The sequence below is a fragment of the Petaurus breviceps genome, unplaced genomic scaffold (assembly GCF_028583685.1).
Source record: "Petaurus breviceps papuanus isolate PSGF00001 unplaced genomic scaffold, PetGlider_PUasm1.0 90760, whole genome shotgun sequence".
Classification (NCBI taxonomy): domain Eukaryota; kingdom Metazoa; phylum Chordata; class Mammalia; order Diprotodontia; family Petauridae; genus Petaurus; species Petaurus breviceps.
In genome coordinates, this window is record NW_027187338.1 from 2,381,967 (window position 1) to 2,409,191 (window position 27,225).

At 35.8% G+C, this 27,225-nt stretch overlaps 1 protein-coding gene across 11 annotated transcripts in view; it reads left to right on the forward strand.

Moving 5' to 3' along the window:
• The window catches only part of ZMYM4 (zinc finger MYM-type containing 4), a 135,641-nt gene that overhangs the window by 68,043 nt on the left and 40,373 nt on the right, over window positions 1-27,225 (forward strand). For all 11 annotated transcript variants that reach the window (XM_069067908.1, XM_069067905.1, XM_069067907.1 and 8 more), the window contains 9 exons: window positions 13,106-13,190; window positions 13,442-13,694; window positions 20,005-20,179; window positions 20,267-20,479; window positions 23,492-23,642; window positions 24,092-24,207; window positions 24,766-25,038; window positions 25,187-25,337; window positions 26,683-26,855. In XM_069067908.1, the coding sequence (XP_068924009.1) occupies window positions 13,106-13,190; window positions 13,442-13,694; window positions 20,005-20,179; window positions 20,267-20,479; window positions 23,492-23,642; window positions 24,092-24,207; window positions 24,766-25,038; window positions 25,187-25,337; window positions 26,683-26,855 (1,590 nt within the window). The remainder of the gene's footprint in view (window positions 1-13,105; window positions 13,191-13,441; window positions 13,695-20,004; window positions 20,180-20,266; window positions 20,480-23,491; window positions 23,643-24,091; window positions 24,208-24,765; window positions 25,039-25,186; window positions 25,338-26,682; window positions 26,856-27,225) is intronic.

The following is a 27,225-nucleotide window of genomic DNA, read 5'->3' on the forward strand; positions in this document are numbered from 1 at the left end:
CCTTTCAATTCTGAAATTCTACACAGGTTACTAAGTGTCCTAGGTGGGATTTTAACTCAGGGCCTCTAACCTCCAGAGCCAGTGAGTGCCTTTTTTGCTATACTGTATTTCCTCGCTTTGTCATGTACAGGTCAGAGATAGAAATCTATCTGTTGGATTTGAACCTTAGATTTCATGTACAAATGTCACAGTTGGTGCCTATTAATGAGAGAATGTCTAAACTAATAATAGTACCTGAATGTAATGGAATATGACTATGCTGTATGGAATTATTTCTGTAAGGAATTAATTCTGTAAGGAATGATGAAGACAGAGTGAGAACAGAGAAGCAAATAAGTAACAGGACCAGGAGAAACAATATTCACAATAACTACAACAGTGTAAGTGGAAAGAACGACAGCTAAATAATTGAAACTAAATGATGGGAAATTACAAGGGCCAAACTTGGCCTAAGTTAACATATGAAGATGCCTACTCCCCCAGCTCCTTTGTAGAGATGGAGTTCCATCGACATGCAGTACTCCATAATGACTCCAGGCTCTTTGGGGTGTGCTGGTGGATTTTGTGGAAGTTCTCTTTTATTCCTCTCTTTCTTTTCTTTATTATAATGTCTGGCATTCTAGGAAAGGGTAAGGCTACAGTGGAAAGTGGGGGTGATGTGAAGAAGAAACATGTTGATAAAAATGTTTTAGCACACATATTTTAGTAAACATGGTAGTGTCTTAAAAACTCTTCACCTTTCCTGGTCCAGTGGCACCAGGCTCAGTTATGTCTTGATGAGGGTGCCTTACTAAACCTTTTTTCCTATTCTGTGACCATGAGTAAAGTACTTTACCCTCTCTGCATCCCAGCTTTCTCATCTCTAAATTGAAACATACTGATTTTTAAAAGTTCCTTTAATCAGTTCAGTTTAAATCAGGATTCAAACTCAAGTTTCTTGAACTTCAAGTCAATACTAGGCAAAGGAGGAAATGTATGCATGTGTGTTTATGGTGTATATAAATACATACAAAGCACAGATGAGATGATGGGGGGGGAGACACTAGAAGAAAGATTTCATTTTAAAGGTGGTATTTTATTATGTTTTGAAGGCAACTAGGAATTCTGAGTTATAAATTCAGTAGAGTGACTTCTAGGCATGGGAGGCAGCCAGTGCAGTTTAAAGGCCCTGAAAAGATAGGGTACCTTGTATCAGAGATGGTCAGAAAATCAGTTGGACTTGACTTTAGTCTGTTTGGGGCAAAATAATGGGACATCAGGTTGGCCTGGGAAAACTAGATTGTGGAGGGCCTTAAATACCAAGTGGAGGGGTTCTGAGAGGTAGAAGGGAGCTACTAGATTTTACTGATTAGGGGATTGACATGATAGGATTAAGGAACATAGCTTTAGTAGCTGTACAGAGAATGGATTGGAAGTGGGGATAGCTGAGAGAGAGGTGACCAATTAGGATGCTAAGACATTTGGCCTGGCAAGAGGTCATAGAAGGGCAGAACTAGGCTGATCTTGAGAAGCAAATAATGGAAGATGCTATGCATGTAGAAAACAGGATCAGGCAACTGATTAAATATGTGGAGTGAGTAAGTGAGGATGAATGACCCTGAGGTTTCACACCTGTGTGACTGGAAGGATGGTGGTGTGTTCATCACCCTAACTGTACAAGGTAATTCCTGCTTGTTTGCATTGGAATGGCACGAATAAGTGACAGGGGAATTAATCTGAAAGACAAGATTATGTCGTAATGAACTAGAAAATGAGTGACAAGATTTTACTTGGGTCTTAAATGAGCTCACATTTGAAGGTTTACAAAGTGTTTTTTTCACAATGACCCGTGATGTAGGTAATTCAAATATTATTCATATTTCAAAGATGAAGAAACTCACAGAGTCTTGCTAGGAGGTCACACAACTCAGTAGTCCATAAACTTTTATTAGATAGTTCCTACAGGTCCTATGCTGAGCTCTGCGGATACAAACCCCCAAAAGGATACAAATGAGTAAAACATAACAACTCATTAAAAAGTTGGGAAAGTATGAAAAAACCTGTTTAGAATGCAGGTCTCCAGTCTCGCAAGCCTCATTGTCTTTTATTACTATGTCACATTGCCACATTTTGAAGGGCAATTGGATTTGGTGAGAAGAAAGAATAAAAGAATAGCACTGCTGGTATGGCAAGAATTTTGCACAGTTGTATGAGGTCAGGATGATGCATATAGTGTTTGGAACACAGTGATTAGAGTAGTTTGGCTGGCAAGAATTCAGGACATTTCCTACTTAAGGATTATATTCCAAAAGTAAAGTCCTTTTTTCTTTGAAATTAAGAAGATATAGGGAGGGAATAAGGGGAGAAAGTGTGTGTTTATATGTATGCAGATATGCTTATATCTGTATACATATACACACATATACATATGTTTATGTGTATATATGTATATGTATGGATATTTCTTAATTACTTATGAATTATTTATGATATACCAGACATTGTACTAAACCAGACATATACTAAGAGATGGATATATAAAGAAAGACATAAATAATTCCTGCCCCTCAAGTAGCTTGTATTTTAATGAGGAAGACAACTTGTAAATATATAGGTACACACAGAGTAAAAGGGAAAGGCTGTAGGACCCAGGGGAGTTGGGAAGGACCTCCAGAACATGACATTTGACGTTTGAGTTGATCTAGAAGAAAGTCAGTGTTTCTAAAATGCTGAGGTGAGGACACAGAGAATTCCAAGTATAGGACACCCAGCACAAAGACATAGAGATGGGAGATCAAGATTTGTGTGTGAAGACTCAGAAAACCAGTGTGGCAGGATTATCAAGTGTGTAGGGTATGGTATAGGAAGGGACCAGCTTGTAAAAAGCTTTAGATGCTAAACATACAACAGAATAATGTCATGAAGATTTGGAGTAGAGAAAATAACTAGGAGAAGAAAGTGATCAGTATAATCAAATGCTGTAGAGATGTCAGGAAATTTGAGGATTGAGAAAAGGCCATTACAGTCAGTAATTAAAAGATCACTGGGTACTTTTGGAGAGGGCAGTTTCAATTGAATGAGATTGGAAGCCAGATTTCAGAGATGAAGAATGAGAGGGGTGGAAGTGGAGGTGTCTACTGTAGTTAACTCTCTCAAGCAGTTTAGCTGAGGAGGAGGATAAATACAGTACTGTAGTGAGGGGGGATGGCAGGATTCAGAGACGGTTTTGTTTTGTTTGTTTTTAAAGAATGGGAGGGGGCGCGGCTAGGTGGTGCAGTGAATAGAGCACCAGCCTTAGACTCAGGAGGACCTGAGTTCAAATTTGGCTTCTGATACTTACTAACCATGTGACTTTGGGCAAGTCACTTAACCCCAATTGCCCCCCAAAAAGGAAGGAAGGAAAGAAGGAAAGAAAGAAAGAAAGAAAAGAAAGAAAGAGAGAGAGAAAGAGAGAAAGGAGGAGTATATTTGGGAGAGACTGAAGATTAGACAGAGAGTAGGGATGACGGGGCCCTCTGCTGGAGAAAGACAGGACATAGAGGGGATGGCCTTGCCATAAAGGACCATCTCTTCATTATAGGAGTAAAGGAAAAGCTATTAGGGTGAGGATGTCTTGAGTGTTGTGAAATGAGAAGAGGAAAATAGCCCTCAATATTTTCAATGAAGTATGAGGTGAGATCTTTAGTAACTAGAGAGTGGATGAGGGTAAACTATAAGGGGCTTGAGAAGATATGAGAAGGGTTGGGAACAACCATTGTAGAATTTAGTGGAAGATTGATTAGGTTATAGTGTTGTTATTTTGCTATTTAGGGCCCCTGCAAGATTAGAAATTAGCAATTTGTTGTGGACCCAATTTTTTTTGTGATCCCCCCCCCCCCCAAATATGTTCAGCAGCATGTGAGTAAGAATGAAGAAGGTGGATGGTGGGAGTAATCTAGAGTTGGGATTTGGCAAGGTTTAGTTAGTGATGGATGAGCAAGAAATTTGAGAGTAAAGGATAGTATAGCTTTGAACTGTTTCACTAAGGTGTTGATACATGGAAGGGAGTAGAGTGTAGCTACTGTAGGGGGTGATGACTTGGGAAAAGAACTGAGAGGTGGAGAAAATATAGGTCACATTCAAGATTAAAGAACAGGTTTAGGAGTCCTAAAGCATAGGAAATGATAGAGTGATAAAAAATTATGATCAGATAAAGGAGATTTGGAGCTGGAGCTCATCAGCACAATGACTTTAAACCAATGAGGTGGTAGATTGTATTTTCTAGATCTTGCTTTGTTGTTTTTTTTTTTTTGGAAGGGGGGAGGTAGGGCAGTTGGAATTAAGTGACTTACCCAAGGCCATTCGTCTAGTTGTGTGTGTGTGTGTGTGTGTGTGTGTGTGTGTGTGTGTGTGTCTGTGTGTTTAGTATCTGAGGTCAAATTTGAACTCCGGTCCTCCTGACTCCAGGGCTGGCGCTCTATTTGCTGCGCCACCTAGCTGCCCCTATGTATTTTCTAGATCTTTTTTCTCTTTTTAAAGCAATTGGTGTTAACTAACTTGCTCAAGGTTACACGACCAGTTATTTTGTGTGGGTGCCAAGTATCTGAGGCTGGAATGGATCCCGGGTCTGCCGGGGCCAGCACTCTTACTCACTGTGCCACCTGACTGCCCCTATTTTCTATATCTTAACATTGACCATCAAATTTGGAACCGATTTACTCCCACTTGTTTATTCTACTCCTAAGGTTCACAACAGTTTTTCTTGATCAGTGATCGTCATTTATCTCAGATGATCAATGCAACCATCCTTCATTATTACAGTTAAGAACCAGACTCTTTAAGTTTTTATTTTAAGGTACAATCTAATGAGAATCTGACTTTTTCCTAGCTTCACTGAATTGTTGATGCTTTTTAGATTATTAGAATATTCAGACATACTGCTCTGGCAGTGTTTAAAATTGGCAGAAAGTTTAAAAGGTCTTATTATCAACATATACTTTATGAAGGAGACACATTGTTAGAAGAGAACCTTTGACATGATTTGCTTTTCTGGATCAAATGCTTTGTTGTAATTGGTAGTTACTGATTACAGTATGTTCTTGTATTCTGTATATCCCTGTCAAATGTATAATTATGAAGTTGTAGTAGCCCATAGAAAATAGTTTTCAAAAGTCTTTTTTCATGTTTGTCAGTTTCCTTCTACAAGTGTATAAACTGTTCTTAAAATGATTTTATAATGATGAGACTACTCATACTATTTTGTTTTTTATTAGAGTCTTTACTGGTTGATTCCATTTTGTGGGTCAGTAATATTTTTCTTGATCTTTTTCATTCTTGTAGGAGAATCTTCTCAACTTTCAACCAGCCTAAAAATCCATTGCTCCTCCAACCCATTTCCCTTTTGCACACCAAAGGAGTCAGACCATGTCAACCCAATGCCTCTAGCTCAAAAAAATCTTTAGTTATTCCCTGTTGTCTCTAGGATAAAATATAAATGCATGACTTTGGCTTTAAAAGCCCTATACAGCTTGTCTCTTGGCTTATTTTATAATATTTTCTCTGCAATCTGAGTTTCTATCAAATTGGCCTACTAGGTTCTCCAAATATAACATTACATTTCCCCTGCCCAGGTGGTCCCACCATGTCTAGATCCTGCTCCTTCCTCACCACTAACTCCTAAAATTCTTAGTTTCTTCAGAGGACATCTCCAGTACCATCCCTAGCAAGAGGGCTTTCTTGATCTTCCCAGTTTCTCCCTCATTCTTCCTCTTGAAAATTCAATTGCAAACAGGTTATATCCCTGCAGTAGAATTAAAATTCATTTAATCACGTGTGTTCACTTTTTTCTTTGTATTCCCAAAGAAATATTTCTTTGTATTCATGCCTTGTACGTATTAGATATGTAATAATTGATTGCTGAATTTAATTAAGTTGATTTTTGATATGCATAATAATGCCCAGTTTTGATTTCTTAATCTCAGGTGGGATCAAATTCTGATCCCTTGTCTCTCATTGGTTTAGCTGTACATAGGCAAGTGTTTTAGGGCTTGACTTCAACATCAATAATTATTTTTTTTCATGTTGAAATGACTTTATTTAGTCCTTGTCCTGTCTGGCACTGTAATCATTTTTTTTGCAGAAGAGTTCATGATGTAAAACATGAAGGTTCTATGTTTACAACTTTTAGCTAGTAATTTCTTTTGTTCTCAAATCATCCTGATATATTTTACTGTGGCCTTTCTTATTCCTACTTTTGCATTAGTCAAAATGTATGTTGATTTAATTTGGAGGGCCTTAGTAAATTCTTTTAAGTAATTTCTCTACCTCTTCACCCTCTGCATATAATCTATAATTATTTTCAAGGTGTGGGCATTCTGCAAACTTGTTCCGTACTGTAATATAAGACGACAAATATACTTTGAAACAATATTCCTTTTGAACATTTCATCAAACCAATTCCAATTTGCTTTTCTAAGTGTTACTTATGAATTCTCCTTACAATTAGCTACAGCTTCCTTCTCGTTTTGCTTATAATGGGGATATTGAAATTGATATGATTCAGTTCCTCCAGCAATATGTCTACTTGAGGGTCATTGGACAAGTTATCTCATTTAATATTTAAGTTAAAGTTTATGAATGATCTATAAACGGTGTGATTCTTAATACCATTCCACTTGGGGTGGCTAGGTGGTGCAGTGAATAGAGCATTGGTGTTGGAGTCCAGAGGACCTGAGTTCAAATTTGGCCTCAGACCCTTGACACACCTACTAGATATGTGACCTTGGGCAAGTCACTTAGCCCCAAATGCCCTGCCTTCCACCTTCCAAAAAAAAACAAAAAGAAAAAAATACCATTCTATTCTACCACCATCACTGCAATAGCAGAGGAGGGTCTCATGGGCTATAATAGTCCCTGCTTCTGAACCCAGGCTACAGCAAAAAGGGAAGAAGCAGAGAACCTCACTGGAAGGCAGAAGAAATCTGAGAGACTGGACTGAAGTGACCCTTAAAGCTGGGCCACTCAAACCAGCCTGGGGGCATTATGATAAGATCTTTGCCCAATTTAGTAAACTTGTTTGTAATTTCTTTTTTTTTTCCCTTAGTAATTCTTCTTGTTTGTTTGTTTTTTAAGCAATTGGGGTTAAGTATCTTGCTCAAGGTTACATGGCCAGTTATTTTGTGTGGGTTCTAAGTATCTGAGCCCTGATTCGATCCCAGGTCTCCTGACTCTGGGGCCTTACTCTCTGTGCCACCTGGCCGTCCCTCCCTTAGTAATTCTTAACCAGATGAGATTGGAACAATCAGAAAAGATAAAAATAAGTTTTGTTACAGGAAATTGAAAAGCTTTTGCACTGACAAAATAAGCTAAGATAAAAGGGGGAAGTAGTTGTGTAGGGGGAAACTATATCAAACATCTCCAAGAAGGGTTTAATATCTAGAATAGCTAAAGACCGTTTCCTAAAGTAGGATAGGAGAAGACATTTCTCAGAGTAGTTGCAAACTATTAGCTACCCCATTAAAGAATGCTTCACATTACTCAGAATTAGAGAAATGCAAGTCAGAGCAACTGAGGTTTCATTTCCCATCTAGCAAATTGGTAAAGATGACAGATAATGGAAATAATCAGTATTGGAGGAATTGTGGAAAAGCAGGCCCTAATATATTTGTGGAACTGTGAATTAGTCCATCTTGGATTTGGAATATACTAATGAAGTGGATAAAATATACCTTTTGATCTAAAGAAACCACTACTAAGCATATCCTAGAAAGTTAAAAGAGGCCCCAATACACCAACATAATTTTAGTGGCACTTGTAATAGTAACAAAGAAGTGGAAAGAAAGTAGATGCCAACTGACTGGGAAATGGTTAAATGAATTGTGGTGGGTGTCTGTAATGGAATATTAGCATACCAAAAGAAATGTAGGATATGAAGAACACAGGGAGGCATAGGAATATTTATGAACTGATGCTAAATGAAATAATCAGCACTCATCAAAAGAGGTGAACTAACTCCTCCCCCCCCCCCAAAAAAAATCAACCCAAAACAAAAACAACAACAATTAACCTTAGGAACGAATTCTCCCAAATTAATAAATCTATATAATACTGAGGTCTCACCTCATGTTCAGCAAATGGGCAAAGATGATAAAAGCTGGAAAAAGTCAGTGTTATAAAAGTTATGGGAAGGAGGACACACCATATAGTTTCTGTGAAATCATGAATTGTTACAGCCATTTTGGAAAGCAATTTGAATTAGGGAACTAAAAAACTAAAATATCTATATTCTTTGATCCAGAGGTTATACTACCAGGTTTCTACTCCAAGGAAGTCATTGATAGAAATAAAGTCTCCATATATACCGCAAAATATTTATTAGCAACACTTTTTGTAGAGGCAGAAAAATTGGAGATGAAGTAGATGTCCATTGATTGGGAAATGACTAAATGAATTGTGGTACAGTATATGAATGTAATGAAATAATAAATATGATGAACACAGAGAAGTATGGAAAGATTTTGGAGAAGGAAATGCAAACCACTCTAGTATCTTTGCCAAGAAAATTCCCAATGGAGTCATGAAGTGTCAGACATGACTGAAACAGTTGAACAACAGCAAATGGAAATTTTTAAATGATTTGATGCCAAGTAACATAAGCAGATGCAAGAAAACAGTATACATAGTGACAACAATTAAAAGTGAATGTTGCAAAATTTACCAAGAACAGTAATGGCTCCAGAGAAAACATATGATAAGATAAATCCATTCTACTCCTTTGCAGAGGTGGGAGGTACATGAACATGGAGTATCACATATATTTTCAGACTTATTTGATATGATGAATGATTCTGCTGGGTTTTTTTTTTCTCTTCCTCTTTAAAAAATTTTATGTGAATTGGTTATCTGAGAGGGGAAAGAGGAAGGGATACTGAGAGAAAGTCTGGTGATATAAAAAAAAACAAAGATCAATAGAAATGTATTTTAAGAATATATAAATGAAAAGAACAAAGACAACCAAGAAAATCAAAACTAAATGTGAAATTATAATTACAAGACTTGGCCCTGGAGAAGAAATAAGAAAATGCACCTTTATCCCTTCTTTTTAGGCATGGTGGTCTCTGGACTGAAATACTGTATTTACTGTTAGACTTGATTGATGTGGTTGGTTGGTTTTGCTCTATTGCTTTTTTTAAAAACTTTTAAAAAATTTCCTGATATGAAAGCTGGGTGGGCAGTGATAGAGGATATTTTGGGGAATGAAGCAATGTAAAAACAAAAGATTACTATTAAAAATTCTGAAGCATATAATCTGTAGCACATATACACAAAGAAGCTAGCTATCTAACTGTTGGCAAGTCAATTAAATTGACTTCCTCTGTGAAAAGGCTATATAATAAGACTTAATCACAAGGATGTATTTTTTAAAAATATACACGTTGGTGCACTATATAAATGTGATTATTATTGAAATTATTCTCATTATTTTAGCTGACCTAAATGGAAAGGGGAGTTTGGGGATACTGTGATCTCTAGAGGGCAGATTGAACACCTAGTATCCGAGAGTTAGAAACTAGAATTCACTTTTGATTACTGTTTCTTTCTTAGCTAGGATATTTCCTTGGACTAGGAAGTCAAAATCATAGTTCACTGAGGGTGGAGAGAAGGAGAAATGAATAGATACAAAGACACACAAGCACCATAGACATATTATGTCTTGGTATATATTTCAGCTGGTTTTAAATCTGTGAGCCTATGACAAATCATTCCCAGGTGAGTAGAGCAGTTACCGTGTTTCCCCGAAAATAAGCCCTCCCCTTACTGTGTAAGATTCCTCTAAAATAAGCCCTCCCCCGAAAATAAGCCCTATTGAGATTGCTACTGTAGTGAAGGTGATCCCCTGCGCTACACGCTACATTACGGTACCCTCTGCATGCACCCCCCCCTCCCCCCCGTGAACCGCATGCCAAGCTCCGAGCTGCATCCAATCAGAGCTGCAGCAGTGAGCGTGTCATCCTGTTCTTCCCCAGTGATTTGCTTATTGAATAAAGGTACATTTTTTTGTTCACATTTACCTGTTTATTAAAATTGCTGTCAATGTTCATTAAAATAAGCCCTCTGGTGTTTTTCTGTCCAAAAAAAAATATATAATAAGACAGTGTCTTATTATCGGGGAAACACGGTAGACACCCTCCTCTGATGAGAAAAGCAATAAAACCCCACCTGTATTTCATTTTACTTCATTAACCAAATTCTTACCTGTGCAAAAGACACAAAAGAAAGAGATGGAATGTCATATGTGGAATGGTTTAATTGCAAGACAGTGGGTAAAGAAGAAAGGAAATTTAAAATAAGTCTAGAAAGATAAGTTTGAATCAGATTATGAAGGGATTTAAATGACAAATAGGTGTGTATATTTTATCCTAGAGGCAGTAAGGAACAATTAAGGGGTGTTGAGTCAGGGAGTTACATGTTCAGGCCTATTTATTAGGAATAGTACTTTAGCAACTATTTGTAGGTTGGATAGAGGAATGAAGCAGGGAGCCCAGCTAGGTGATGATGAAGACCTGAACTAGGGTGGTAGCCATTGGAATGGTGAGAAGACAGTTAAGTGGGAAAAGTGTGCAGGTAGAATCAACAGTTTGGGTTCGGGGAGAGGAGAGTTGCAGAGTTGAGGATGACTCTGAGGTTGTGAACCTTAGTTGGAAATGGTGGTGTGCTTGTTAGAGATGGGGAGTTTAGAAAGAAGGGGCTGTGTTTGACCATGATTAGATGAGTAAGGATGTAGAAGAGGGCTTTTTTAAGACTTAGAAACCAGTTTTAAGCAGGCTGAAGGAAAAGTCACTGAAACAACTCCATTTTCTTTGCTTAATTACAGCACAGTTCCACAAAACCAGCTTATCTTTCTATACTGAAATAATACAGAAGCACGGTAACAAATTGCTATCATAAATATTTGAAACTGAAAAGTCAAATGGTAATAATACCTAACATTCATACATCTCTGTAGTTTACATCATGTTCACATATTATCTCATTTGATTTCTGCAACAGTCTCATGACAGTGGCAGCTCACATTTAGCTATGGCACCTCTGTTTTACAAATGATACTGGGGTTAGGTGACTTGGCCAAGGTCATACTGTTAAGAGTCAAAATGTCATGGAAACTTAAGACTTCTTCCTCCTGATTTAGTTGTGTTTTAATAATAACAGCTGGTCTTAGAATATTTATTCTTATAGTATTGGTTGGTATTTTTATTACAGCTGACTTTTATATAGCACTTTAAAGTTTGAAAAGCGCTTTACATATATAACTCATTTTATCTTCACAGCAACCCTGTTTAATAGGTACTATTATTACCCTCATTTTTACTTTGTGTTTGTCCTTTGTTTTTGAAGAGGACCATGGAACCAAGGAAATGATGACATGACTTGCAGTTGACTATGATTTGAGTGAGGGAGGGCTGTGCAAGGTCACCAACCTAACTTTCTTCTCCAGAGCCATCTGGATCCAGATATTCATCCGGATGACTGGAGATGACCCAGGATGCAATGCGGGACCCTGACCCTTTTAGGCTAAGGTCTTTTCAAGTACTCACTTAGGGTGAGGTAATGCTCATTCAGTGAATAGGCCTCTTTAAGAAGTGAGTCAAAGCATAGCCCCTTTAATTAGCAAAAAAAAAAAAAAAATTACTTATTAGGAAACTGAGGCACAGAGAGGTAAAGTGACCTCACCAGGGTTACATAGGTAATAAATGTCTGAGGCAGGATTTGAACTCAGTCTTTCTGACTCCCAAGTTCTGGGCTCTATCCATTGTGCCACCTACCTGTATTAATTATATTAATGAAAATCACCAGTCCATTTAGCATATAATCAATGCTTTGGAGAGCAAAAGTGTAATTTTAAAAATTCTCCTTTATTTCTTCTGTAACACAGATGCTTACTATGGGGATTTAGTAAATATTATTTAAGCAGTATGGCTCTGAAATATTTTATGTCCATAATAATGATCTTGAAGGTGGTAGTCTTTCTTAGGTGATGGAATGCATAGATTTTACTGTTAGTGAATTGAGTATTTTGGAATGTAGAGGGATACTTTTTTGAAGAATGTGGCATTTGAGTTGGTTTCCCTATTTGAAAAATAGAATGTGTATCAATTTCATCATGCCTTTGTAATAAATGAAAAAAGCCAAATATGTAAGGTTATTTTTTTTCATAGTAGGTTAGGAGGCTCTAAGTTCTGTATATGCTCATTTTGCTGCTGAGACAATAGTTTGAGTATTGAGACTTTAACAGTTTAAATATTTTCAGATTCTTAAAATTTTAGTAAAAATCAAAAGTTTTAAGTGAGAATATGTCAGTAAAAAAGAGTAAAACCTCATGGATTCTATTTGGTTCAGAATTTCTGACAAACCCAAGTACTTTTCCTAGTTCAAATTAATAATGTATCTGATGTTGCTTGAAAAAGTTACAAAATCAGATTTTTTAAATGAAATCAAACTTTGCTTTTATATCCCCTTTATTTCCCAAATAAATCCTTCTCCAATTCCCCACTCAGTGATTACAGCGAATAAAAATAGAGGAGAAAAAAGTAATTAAGAACAACACATTAGTCCAGTGTGATAGTATGTATAGTATTCCATACATGTAGTCCCCCACCTATACAAAGAAGGGGAGAGGAGGTAGGAGTACCCATATTAATGTAAACCATTGGTAAGCTAATTACAAATCAGTTTTAATTCATTTAAGCAGGTCCCCTTCTTTGTCAGAAAGAAATTCTTTAATGTTCTTCTGAAGTTTAGAATTTTCATGCTTTTCATTTAAACTGATGTTGTGAACTTTTATTGTATTGCAAAATCATACTTTTTAAAAATTCTAGGTAACTGTTCTCTGGGGTTAAAAGTTCCCCTTCTGTGGTCTATCAGTTTTGGTATTTCTTAGTTTATTAAGGACTCAGGACAATGTTTCATCTTGAAAACAGCTCCATTAGTTTTCCCTACCAATAAGAAACTATAAGTATGAGAACTTAAGCAGTTTTTTAACATGCTTCCTGAAGTTGGGGGGGGGGGTGCTAAAGGTATTTTTCTCTCATTTGAAGGTCTGATTTTCTTGAGCACGTTTTTATCTATTTTCCTCCTCCCTTTCTTTTAGGAATACAGTCATGGTCAACAGGGGAAAACTCCAGAAGGAGAACTGAAAATTAGTGCTGTTTTTTCAGTCAGTGGCAGTCCTCTTGGTAAGAAGCACAAGTTTGTGAAATTATCCACTTACCTATTCCAATCTGTATTAGGAGACATATCTTTTTGTATTAATGATGTAGGCAGTAATGTCTAATCTTTGATAGCACTCATTAATTACAGACTACATAATTTATGTTAGACTTCAAGACTGAGGAGATTAGAGCTGAAAGAAAAATAAAATATATGTACTTAATATTCATGATAAACACTAAAACCTTTTTCCCCCTTCCTGTTTTGTTTTTTATAGCTCCACAGTTGACAACAGGCTTTCAGCCTTCTCTGGCATCCTCTGGCATGAACAAAATGCTTCCTTCAGTTCCATCTACAGCTGTTCGGGTTTCCTGTTCTGGTTGTAAAAAAATCCTGCAGAAAGGGCAAACGGCCTATCAGAGAAAAGGGTCTACTCAGCTCTTCTGTTCCACACTGTGCCTCACTGGATACACCGTTCCATCTGCCCGCCCACCAGCCCCTACCAAGAAAACCTGTTCAAGCTGCTCAAAGTACAGCAGAGATCCCAATTCTGTTTCTTGTTTATTCATTTTCTCTTTCGGTACAGATTTCTTATCAGCATCTCAGGGTTCAATTTTCCAGTTTTCCATCTTTGGGAAGAAATATCCTGTCAGTCCAGTATAAGCATGTTGGCTGTGCCTTTCACTTTTCCCTGACAGAAATAGCCTCTTTGCTAAATTTAAGAATTTTACAGGGGTTTTTTTTTCTATGTTCTGAGGAGCTTAGTTTTCCCTCTTTAAATAGTGTAACTTTACAATAGCTGAAACCACTTGTATCCTTTTTATTTTATACACATACATGCATACGCACGCACACACACACTCACTCATATACTCTAAGGAAACATCCACTAATTAGGGGATTGTAGTGTTTTGACTTGAAAAGTAGATAGCATTGGGGCAGCCAGGTGGCGCAGTGAGTAAGAGCACTGGCCCTGGAGTCGGGAGACCCGGGATCGGTTCCAGCCTCAGATACTTAACATCCACACAAAATAACTGGCCGTGTAACCTTGAGCAAGTTACTTAACCCCAATTGCTTTAAAAAGAAAAAGTAGATAGTTCCTAATAATTAAATTTATTTTGATAATGATAGATCAAGTATTGGCAGGTAACAAAATAATAGAAAAGCCATAATGATAATTGAAGGTATATTAATACCTTCTGCAGAACTCATAATGGTCATAAATATATTTGTTTATCTTTACAATATTCCTGTGAAACTGAATTGAACTGGGTAGGAAATGTGATATAGTAGAAGGAGTACGGGATTCTCATTTAGGGCAAGGGCTTGAGACCTAACTCTGCTACTTCATACCTTTATGACCTTGGATGAGTTGTTTAACTTTTCTCAGCTTCATTTTCCTCATCTCCAAAATAGGGGAGACTGGATTAGTTGGCATAAGGATTGATCAACCTCTAAATCTGTACTCCTCTTTGACCTTTCTTGCATAAGTCAAGGAATTTATGCTTAGAGAGAAGTGATTTTGTCAAAGTCATTCAATGAATAGAGATAAAACTTAAGAATATTTTACTCCTATACCATAAAATGAGATTTGGAATATTGGGGCTAAGAAAAATTTTGTATTAAGGAAAATCTAGGACTACAGTGTGATCATATTCTAAACTAATAGAGAATTTCTTAAACTGAAAGTCAGAGAAGTATTTTAGAAAAAGATAATATGCAAATCCTTTCCATTTTGTTCTGCTTGTGCTGATTTGTTAAGACATTTAAAATCAGTCATATTCTTCTTAAGGTCTTCAGTTGATAAGGGCATTTGTACCTAAAATGGATGCTACTATCTTCTGTAATTGGTAAGGGGAAGGAAGTCTCCCTCTACTGGTGCATTTTGGAAAAAGCTCAACTATGTAAGAAAGTTGGATTTTTCCTGTCTTTGATAAATATTTTTACATGGTTTTGTTGTTTCAAACTCGGGAAACAATGTAATCATAAAACTATTTCTTGTTGTGTCTTTTTCATGGAACTAAACCAAAAAGGAAGCTTTTGGGTTAATCTCTTAGGGAACCTTCCATTGTTTTGATACATGAAATTTTTTAAAACATATATTAGAAATGGCTGTTTCCTCTTTCAAGAAAAATTTTAATCAGCTAAACATTGCTCCATACAATTTTTAAAACTGCTATTTAGAAATGTCCTTTAGAGCATGTACTGTGTTGCTTTGGATAGTTGTGATGGTAGCAATTTTTCTTCTGTGAGGGATAGAGTTTTGTTTTGTTTTAAGCAATCGGGGTTAAGTAACTTGCTCAAGGGTACACGGCCAGTTATTTCTGGGCGTGGTGCTGATATCTGAGCCCAGATTTGATCCAGGTCATCCCGACACTGGAGCGGGTGCTCTTACTCGCTGAGCCACCTGGCTGCCCCTAAGCAATTAGGGTTAAGTAACTTGCTCAAGGTTAAACGGCCAGGTGTTTCTGGGTGGGTGCTAAGTGTCTGAGCCTGGTATTCGATCTCCAGGTCATCCTGACACTGGAGCTGGTGCTCTTACTCACTGTGCTACCTGGCCGCCCCAAGGGATAGAGTTTTTTAAAAGTCAGAAATTATTTAGAGCTGGTTCTTATGAATTAAATAAGTGTTTGAACCATAAGCCTAGCAATACCACTTTTGGTCCAAAATTTGCTGTGACTGGAAAAATGGGATTGACTTCACTGTGATGGTTTAAAAATTGGTCCTGAAATAAGTTGAAAAATCTTTTGCATTGTTCCACTTGTTGCGGGCCCTCCCAGAGTGAATTCTTTTAAGGACAATGCCCATTGAATGGGTATAATCTTGTGTGTTTGTTTCAAATACCAGTTTTGTTGCTTCATGATCATAAAACACGAAAAAAATCCACACATTTATAGGATTTAGTGTTGGAAGGAATCTAATGGGTCATCTAGTTTGACATCTTCTTTATTCAGATGAATAAACTGAGGCTCAAGATAATTAAATGTCTTTTGCACAGGCACTCGGAATAAATTTTAGAGTGAGTAATTATTGTAGTGACATAGCTTGATTAGCCATGTCTGGTTCTGAAGTAATTTATCCTACAGCATTTTTGCATCTGTGACAGGGATTATATCCCATAGCTATTTCTCTTTAAGTGGCTAACTGCCTCTGATCTAGCAAATGAAAAAGTACCAAAATTGAATCATCAGGTCCAAAAGGTAAACGGAGCATGTGCTTTTTCTCATGTTCCTATTTGACTTCTTTATTAGTTTGTTTTTACCGAGTCATAGAATAGAATTTTAAAATTATAAGACCTTGGAAATAATCTACTTCAACTCTTTCTTCTTATAGATACAGAAACTGATTGAGATCCAAGGAAATAAAAATGACTTGCTCAAAGTTATATAGTTAGATAGTGGCCAGTTGGGAAGAAATAGGAGTATCTTGACTTCTGGTCCCATTCTCCAGACTTAGTTTACTAAATAATAATGAAGATCATTTTCAAAATTGACTTTGGGTTGTGTGTACACATCCACTTATCTAGTTTTTTAATCACAAGAAATTTACTTTCATTTTTTTTAAGCTTAAAAAGATTTATTTTTTTCCTTTCATAATTTGTCACCAAATCCCATTTAGTTTTTCTTTACATTTATGTTTTTATATTTTATCCTTCTGTTGGGGAAGCAACCTGTGTTGAAATATACAGTTTTGGTTGCCAGAAGTAGTATTCGACCATGTTTTGATTCTTAGCTCTGCAGCTTAGTTTTTTAGCCTTTGACAAGTAGCTACTGAGACTCAGTTTTCTAATCTTTGAAATGAGGATATTATTTGTATTATTTACCTAACAAGTTTGTTGGAGTCAAGATAATTTCCTAACCAAAGAATATTATATGTTTTATTATTTTTGTTTACCTAATCAGTCTTTGGATTATTAAAAAGAAATATGGTCCCTAAAAGAAAGTGATAGTCTCTTTTTCCTTTGTTAATAACAATTGATATAAAAGTGCAGTTTGTGTTACCTTTGTCATTTATTATATTTAAGAGATACTAAAGGATTTGTTTACTGCCCAGTTTGACAATACAAATTCTAGCAAAGATTTTTGTGGGCTAGCATAGTTTTGTCAGGTTAAATCTCTGGAGTATTACATATAGAACAGCATGTAGATCACATTTTAGAAAATTATATTTACAAATTGATATGGATTCTAAGGAAGAGTCTGATGAAAAGACTGGAATCACATTATGTGAAAGGAATTAAGAATGTTTATTCAGGAAAGAAGACCTGATTTCTATCTATAGTACATAAAAGTTTGTCACATGTAAGAGGAATTAGAATTTATTCTGCTTAGTCTCAGAGCATAGAACTATACTGTCTATTCATAGATGAAAACTAAGGGAGGACAAGTAACAATTCAAGATGTCTAAAAATGGAATAGGATAGTTGTTAAGGCCCCATTGCAGGAATTGTTCAGGCAAAGGCTGCGTGACTACTTAAGAATAGTAATAATACTAACACTTTTCAGAGATGTTATAAAGAAAGTTCCTGCTTCAGGTAAAATCCCAAACTAAGTGGTCTCAGAAGTCCCTTACAACTCTGAGATCTTATGGCTCTAATTAACTTTTTCTTAAATGTTCATTCATTGAAGACAAGTTTTAGTGTTAAATTTACTTTATGATATATGGTCCTTCGGGGAGGGGGGGATTATAGCTTTGACTTTTATAGAGATCCACAAAATGATTTGCTTTGAATTCTTTGACCACCTCTTGCTTGTTGTTTCTTTTGCTAATCTACTCTTCCTTTCCTGTATTTTGTCCACTTATCCTCTATACTCATCACCTCTGCTTACAACTAGCCCAGTTAAGCCTTTTTTTTTTTAACTTTCATTAGCAGTGTAGCATATCTTATGTCCCTCATGACCTGGTATGGTTCTTCTTTTCTCTCTGAAACTTTCCTTTCTTACTCTCTGTCATCTGTTTGTCTCCTCTCCTTGCAGTTTTTACCATATGCTTTCCACCCCCGCCCCCCAATCTCTGTGCATACCTGCCAAATGCCTGTCTCCTATTGCCTTTTGTTTTAATTACCAACCATATTATTAGCCTAGTGTTTATATTCTTAGGTCCCTTTCTTTTCTAGTCTAATTGTTCCGTGATCCTTTTCTCTTTCTACCTTTATTTCTTCTCCTCACCCTTTCCCTCACCTCCGTCACTATGTTCATTGCCATCTTGTTTTTGGTTTTACATCCTCTTTTGGCTCCTTCTTGTTCCACTTGACTTCTTTTGTTCTGATTTAATTCCAACTCAGTATTTCACTGCCATTTCTCCTAGTCTTTTCCCTCTACTGCCTTCTAGGATGACTGAAACCATTAGTGTAGGTGAGATGCCCTAGTATCCAACTTTAGAGTTGGAAAAGATTTAAGTCTGTCTTCTAGTACAATTTCCTTATTTTATAGTTGAGGAAATAGGCCTGGCAAAGTTGACGGGTTTGTTCAAGGTCATATGACTAATTGCAGGGCTTACACAGTAATGTTCTGTTCTGTACATCTCAGACTACAGGTTGGAGTTAATAAATCCTTCTCAAATATACAAAAACTTTAATTTGTGAATTATGAATAGGAGTGAGAAAAGAAATCCCTTTGCCTCTAATGTCAAATCGTCTTTGCCCCAAAATGAGTTATTTTTGTGGGCCATAGGAAAGACGGCATTATTGTTAGTGTTGGAAGAAGTTATTAGTTTGTCAGAGTTAACAGCTGTGTTTTTTTTACTTGAACTGCAGGATTTTTCTGCTCTACTTCTTTATTTATCTTTATTGATATTTGAGGTCTTAGAATTTGCAGCATTCATAAGATACTCTTTAAAAATATTAAATTCTATGAAAATATAGCCTTGTTATGACAAATAACCGCCAAAGTTTTTTACATGAAATTTTTAAAGATAAACTTTTAAGCCTTTTTATGAGTTGCTTTCGAGAATCAGGTATCTAAAAAGAAACTTCATCTCTGAATGTTGGTATAGACAGAGCAGTTATCATTTCACTCATTTTGAATAAAAGTTTTTGTTACTATTTTTTATGTTGGAACCACACAAAAACTAGGAAATATGCCCCCCAAAATTCTTTGAATGGTCAAAGGAAATATTCTAAATGTTCATGTATTTTCTTCGTAAAAGAGTTTCTGAGGTCCTAATTCAGAGTTGATACCTTTGTGTAATAGACAATTCTTATAAACTTTTTAATGTTTCCCGTTCCACTGTTGAATGGGAGTTAATGGGCATAAAAATAACAGTGTGACAGTCATTTACTCAGCAGGCATTTATTAAGTGCTTACTGTGTGCCAGGCATTGTTTCAGGCACTAGGATATAGAGATTGGAGACATAAAAACTATAAAGACTTAAGACCTCTAAAAGACATATCTGGGTCAGACATATAAGACATATCAGACATATAAGGGTTCTTAAGCTAGGTTCACTGACTCATGAATCACAGAAACTAAATTACCTTCAGCTTCCTTTAAAAAAGGAAGGAATAACATCTGTATGTGCCAGCACATAGTAGGTACTTAATAAATGTTTGTTGATTGATATTTGCTATTTTTTAAAAAATTTGACACTTGAAGGAATAATTTTTCAGGTATCTAGGGAAATTCTGTCCAGAATTATTCATTCCCTGAGAGTTCTGATAGCTGAGATTTTATTGTATTTTGAAGTTGTCATCTATAAGTAGTCAGTGTTTCTTTTAAATAAAAAGTAATGCAATTCTATCATTTTAGTAATGCATTTCATTAAATTGTCATTTCAACACATAAAAAGAAATAACGATTGTGATAAAGCAGCAATTCTTATTTTTCCTCATTATTTTTTAGAGATATTTTAAATCCAAAGGATGTGATCACTGCCCAGTTTGACAATACAAGCTCTAGCAAAGATTTTTGCAGCCAATCATGTCTGTCTACATATGAATTAAAAAGAAAACCTATTGTTACCATACATACTAATAGTATTTCAACCAAGTGCAGCATGTGCCAGAAGAATGCAGTTGTAAGTTACATTTTGAACTTGCTGAAATTCTGGTTAAAATTGTCAGACATTAGAATGACACTACTTACTGTGGTTTTTCATTCTAAGATTCGGCATGAAGTTAATTACCAAAACGTGGTCCATAAACTTTGTAGTGATGCCTGCTTCTCCAAGTTCCGCTCTGCAAACAACCTCACGATGAACTGCTGTGAGAACTGTGGGGGTTACTGTTACAGCGGCTCGGGCCAATGCCACCTGCTCCAGATCGAGGGGCAATCCAAGAAATTCTGCAGCTCAACATGTGTTACCGCATACAAGCAGGTATGTGATCTTGTTTAACTTAAGAACCTGAAGTGACTTACTAAATTAAGATGTGCTAGTATAAGAATGAAAGAATTTTTTGTTCATTTCAGGGGAGACTTAAACAGTATTTAAGAAAAAGTATAAAATGTTTAGGGTGGTAGGTTTTTTAATGTAGTCATATCATCTTTTAAAAATTTAGATTTACAAAAAAGAAATTAGGTGATTATTTGCTGTATAAAAGTATTCATCTTAAGATTTTTATAAGTAGCAAGCCTCTTTGAAATGCTTTTCAATTTACCAAGAAATAATTAGCATAAATTTTTTTTCAGAGATTTTTTTTTCCCTGTTGCTTAAAGTGAAACACAGCTTTGTATAATCCTTTAAAATTGCATGCTTAGGGGAGGCTAGGTGGGGCAGTGAGTAGAGCACCAGCCCTGGAATCAGGAGGACCTGAGTTCAAATCCAGCCTCAGACACTTAACACTTACTAGCTGTGTGACCTTGGCAAGTCATTTAACCCCAATTGCCCTGCCTTCCCCCCTCCATAAATAAATAAATAAAATAAAATTTTATGCTGATAGTTGAAATACACAAGAGAAACTTCTTTTGCATTCTCATGAAAGAAATCTCTTCCAGAAAGTAGGCCTTGATAATATTACACTTTAGGAACTTAAAGGAAATGATTATTGCCGTGATAAGATTGAGTTAAATAACTTCTGAAGCTTTTTTCCTTGCCTAAGAACTTATTGACAAATACTATTTCACATTTTGAAGAGGTATGGGGTTAAATTCTGGAAGAAAACTTATATTGATGACAGTAAATAATGACTGAGAAATACAAAGAGGGAGAACTTAGAACCTTGTGAAATAGCCTATTAGGAAATTTTCTCTACATCAAACCTGGTTTTGCCTCTTAGCAATTTGCACTCATTGCTTCTGGTTCTGTACTTTGTGACCAAGAAGACTAAGTCTGATCACTTTCCCATAGGACAGCCCATCAAATACTTAAAAGAAAGGAATCTTGTATGCTCCCTGTTCTTCTCTCTTACCCCTGCCAATTATTCTTATCTCCAGATAGAACATAACTTTTTTCAGCTGATCTTCATGTCATAAACCTGAAGATCCTTTACCATCCTAAATAACTTTTCTTGGATGTTCTCTAGCTTAACATGCTTTTTAAAATTTGATTTCCCCAGGTGTAATCTGATCTAGGATCAGTGCCTTTTTGTTTGTTTGTTTCTATATAATGCTATTAACTCATTGTTTTTATAGTCCACTAAAACTCATTTATCTTTTTTAGATAAACTGCTCTCCAGGGAACCCTTTCTTTTATCTTGATCTTGTGAAATTGGTTATACCACCCAAGTATAAAGTATTACTTTTTTCCCTAGTAAATTCAGCCTTGTGTATTTTTTTGGATCATGATCCTGTCATCTAATGTATTAGCCCTTCCTTCTGATTTGTGTCATTGCAAATTTGTTGTTTGCAAAGCAATGCAAAAAACGTGCTCTTTATGACTTCATTCGAGTTATTAAGAAAAACATTAAGCAGGACAGGGCTAAACACTAATGCCTAAGGAGAGTCTGCTGGAAACCTTTCAAATTAATATGCAATCATTAGTGAGTACTTCTCAGGTCTGTCTATTCAGCCAACTCCAAATCACCTATTATAATGTAGTCCCACATCTCTTTTATCTTCTCTACAAGAATAACATGAGAAACTTTGCTAGATTCTTGTAGCAATTTAGGTATACTCTAACTTTTTTTTAGCTTTTCCCTTAACAACAAGAGAACTGAGATTCATCAGTGAGAGTGGTAATTGGGATAAGGATGCTCAGAGCTTGTATATGGGCTCTTATATATCTCTTGAGGCCATTCTCTTCTATGTGACAACTCTTTGAATATTTCATAACAGATTGTCTACTTCTCTCTTAAGTCTTCCAGGCTTAACATGCCAAGGTCCTTCACTTCTTCTTTGTATGACAGTTTTTATATTTTATGTTTTACCATCCTGATATCTTCTGAATATGCTCTAGCTTATTCTTGTCCCCTTTAAATTAGAGTTCCAAAAACTGAGCAGAGATGATTTTTTTTAGGCTGTCATGCTTTTTTCAGTTGCTATTCTAAAACATTAAATTAAAAAACCTATTAGGTTCAGTTAGATTTGCTTTTGAACAATCAGTAGTACACCTTTGTTAGTAAAATGTATCCCTTTACAGTTAATTTCTTCCTTTGGAAACTCCCTGCTCTTGCCTTTGGGAGGAATACAATTTACATAAAGGTATTTTCTGTGCCTCAGAAAACAGTTCTATTCTAAAAGTTCTCTTAGATGTTGGATAGATTACCTAAATTGTATCATATCAGTGAGTGCCATTTCATTTTAGAAGTATTCCAGGGGCTCATTTATATGGTAAAATATGACCACATTTTCACTGCATTTGTGGTCTTCTGTACCCATGGCATCTCTAAGAAAGCTTATAATACTGTTTCTCCAAAAAGGCTTATGTTTACCAGCAAATGTACTTGTTCTTGTGAAACCAACTTTGAAGAATGGAAGGTTACCACAAGATTTTTGTGTGAATTAAAAGCGCTTAAAAAAAATAAAATTCTACCAATTAAGGAAGCTTATGATGTGTCAATAGTACTAAACTATTAATTTCCTGGGCACTAACAAGTTATAGTAACAATGAGAAGAGAGTCATATATTCTGATCGATTTCCACTTTGCTTAGTTGGTTGTTTAGGTTGAAGAAAATCTGTTGTGACCTGCCATATGTTTTTTACACTTTGCTTCATTATTGCTAATTTCTTTAAAAATATAACTTTAATATTAATTTATTTCCTTGAGTTTATGTGTTTACCAACATTTGTTTATACCACATAGCATCTGCCAGAAAAGTTAAAAAGCTGAGTTTTATTCTCATTAGGTTAGTTGAAGCACTTTGAAGTCTTTGATAATGTTATTTTTTGTATGTCATGCATATATGTAATGGAAATTTGAAGTTAATGAATATGATTTTGTTCTCTTAATAGAAATCAGCAAAAATTACTCTCTGTGCTCTTTGCAAATCATTGAGGTCCTCTGCTGAAATGATTGAAAACACCAATAACTTGGGGAAAACAGAGCTTTTCTGCTCTGTTAACTGCTTATCTGCTTACAGAGTTAAAATGGTTACTTCTGCAGGTAATGTTGGTACTGTAGGAAATTTACTTTGTAATTTTAACAAATGTTATAGTATTGTTTGTTTCCTTAATTTAGATGCATGTTCAAATTTAGCTATTCTTATGATCAAAGTTTAGTTTTTATCCTATTTTGTTCATGTGCATATTTTAAGGAATACCCTGCCCACTCCCTAAAGGATTTGAGTTGAGGACACTTCTTAAATGTAAAAGTGTTTATTTGTATTAATTTGGGATTACTCTTTTAGCTGTGTTTTGATAGTGAGGTGAAGGAAAACTTAAAGATTGTTTCATTTGCCGATAATTTACATGTGACTTGATAGATCTTGTTCAGATCCTGTGAGTAAATTTAGTCTGCAAATTTTATATTAATGTACAGTATTTTATTTACATATTTCAGTCCCTTTGTACACTTACCTACATTACTTATTGGTTTTATTATAACTTCCTAAGGAGTACAAGTCCAGTGTAACAGTTGTAAAACCTCAGCCATCCCTCAGTATCACCTGGCTATGTCTGATGGAAGTATACGCAACTTCTGCAGCTACAGTTGTGTTGTAGCTTTCCAGGTATAGTATGAGGACTTTTTACCTCACCTCCTTTCTGCACATTACTTGTAGCTCTGATTTTATTAGATGCCTTTTAGCGGAGTCATGACTGGGTAATAGCAGCTCCAGAATTCTAATCCCAACTCCATTCGTTTTTAATTTTAAAAAATTCTTTCTCTGCCTTTACACATGCCATTTGGAACCTTCCTGTTAACTGGCTTACAATAATTTATATATATAATTTTAGAGTCACAAATCTCTGCTCTAAAGAAACTTTCTACTTTTTTCTAATGTTGAACATCTTTTTTTTATCTATTCATTGATCATTATTATAGCAACTTAATGCTTTATATAATCTCTCTCAAGATATTCCATAACCCTCTTAGCTTAAGCAGGGAAAAGTATTCATTTCACATCTGTAAAACGGAAACTGAGAAAGTTTGTGACTTGCCCCAAGTCACATACCAAGTAAATGGCAGAGCCTGGATTGAAACCAAAGTTTTTTCTTAGTCTACTCTGGTTCTCTTCCCACTTCAACATGTTATAAATGAGAATTACATCATTTTTCTCTCTTTTTAGAATTTGTTCAACAAGCCAACAGGCATGAACTCTTCGGTAGTACCCCTGTCTCAGGGTCAAGTCATCGTCAGCATTCCTACAGGGACAACGGTCTCAGCAGGAGGAAGCACCTCTGCTGTTTCCCCCAGCTCCATCAGTAGCTCCGCTGCAGCTGGTCTTCAGCGGCTTGCTGCACAATCCCAGCAGGTCACTTTTGCCCGTACTGTTGTGAAACTCAAGTGCCAGCACTGTAATCGACTCTTTGCCACAAAACCAGAACTTCTTGATTACAAGGTAAAGCTGCAGTTCTAAAAAATAGATTGAATTGAATATAAATTACTTTGTACTTTTTGTCTTTTGCAACTATTCCATTTGCATTAATAAAAAAAGATATACAGGATATTTTTCAGATGGAGAAAAAGAGGATTGTTTTTCATTACAGGGTAAAATGTTTCAGTTTTGTGGCAAGACTTGCTGTGATGAATATAAGAAGATAAATAGTGTCATGGCCATGTGTGAATACTGTAAAATTGAGAAAATTATAAAGGAGACTGTGCGATTCTCAGGCATTGATAAGCCATTCTGCAGTGAAGGTAAAAAAAATTTTACATTCAGCCACAGGACATCATGAAAAAACATCTGAAGATATTGTGTTAAGGGTTATTAATTTCTTTGATAATTGTTTTTATTTTATTTTGTCAAGTCAGCAAGCATTTTATTAAGTACCTGTCATATGCTAGGCACTATGTTAAGTTCTGTTTTGTGGGGATGTTTCTATAGGTTCTCACCCAGTAAATTTGTGGCATTTTAATGCTTGCTTCCTCAGAGGGGAAGGGTAAGTAGGGAGGGAACCTGGAATTAAAATTTTTTTTAATGTGTTAAAAATTATTTTTTCATGTAATTGGAAACAAATTTTTTAAAGAAAAATAATTAGGAAATATTTAACAAAATAAAACATTTAAAAATTGTGACTTTTCCAATGCTTTGTATTATGCACTTGTCACTGAATAGCTTTTCAAATCTATCATTGCACATTGATTTAATTAATATACAGTAAAGTTAACATAGGTGTCTTTGGGGGATGCTGATTTCTTTCAGAATTCTGTACACAAAGTAGAATTTGTGTAATGTGAATTTACATAAAGCATATTTACATAAAGTGAGAACTGTCTGTATGGAGTCACCATCTGATCTGCCCATAGGATGTTTTGATCTTGAAATTAGGATCATCATTCTAGAATCAGAAAGGACCTTGGAATTCATCTAGTTTATCTCAAGCTCACCGATTCTAAAATGGAATTCAGTTTATCTTTCCCTCCAAACTCACTCTTCTTACAGATGTAACTGACCTACCACTTGCCCAGATTTACAACTTTGGTTTCATCCTTCTCACTCACCTCATTTATCCAGTCAATTGCCAAATCCTGGTCCTGTAATTGAAAAATCCTCAAAATGTAATATAGCTATTATAAAAGCAATGTTGCATAGTGAATAGGGAATTGACTTCGAAGCCACTAAGACCTGAGTTCAAGTCCTACCTCTGATTATGCTGACTGTGTGACACTGAGCAAGTCACTTAACCTCTAAATGATTCTCTTAGAAGTTCAGAGAAGGTACTGATTAACGTTGGTAAGAGGAAATTTCATCACTCTTAAGTTACCTATACCATTGAAATCACAGGTCTAATCACTATCCCTGTATCATCTTTTGCGGCTTTTAATTTCTTGTTTAAATGGACTCGCCATCTCTTGACAACATTTAAAATGCAAAATGCACTATAACATAGAGATGTATGATGTGGGTGGGGGGCAGGTTGCTGTTACCAACAAGCTAGGGTCCACCACCAGCTAAATTAAAGAAATAAACATTCAGTTTGCCTCTTTCCTGCTATAAATGCCTAAGTTTGACTTTTTTCTTACTGTCTTTTTGGTTTTTTAGGTTGCAAATTGCTCTATAAACATGACTTGGCAAAACGCTGGGGAAGCCACTGTAAAATGTGCAGTTACTGTTTACAAACATCTCCCAAACTGGTACAGAATCATTTTGGGGGGAAGATGGAAGAGTTCTGCTGTGAGGAATGCATGTCGAAGTTTACAGTTTTGTTTTATCAGGTAGAGAATATTTGTGTTCTTTCGTTTTGAGACTAGAACATAGCTTTTTTTTTCTCCTTTTTAATTCTTTAACAGGAAGAAGCATTTGGTAATTTTTTAAAAAATTCAATGAAATGAATTTTCATCTCCTATCAGAAACTGGGTTTTGTTCTTACGTATAAAATATTTGAAGTTATTTAATGATCCTAAGAGTAGAAAACTATTCTTCCTCCTTTTTCTTATCTTGCTATGAAATACATTCACTAATTGTTGCGTAGGAACTCTCAAGTTATAACTTGAGACTGGGGAGCCCATCACACCAAAAAAGCCTTTTCTCTAATCATTCATCTCCTACAGTTCCATTGCTCCCAGTGCTTTCCTTTCCCTAAAC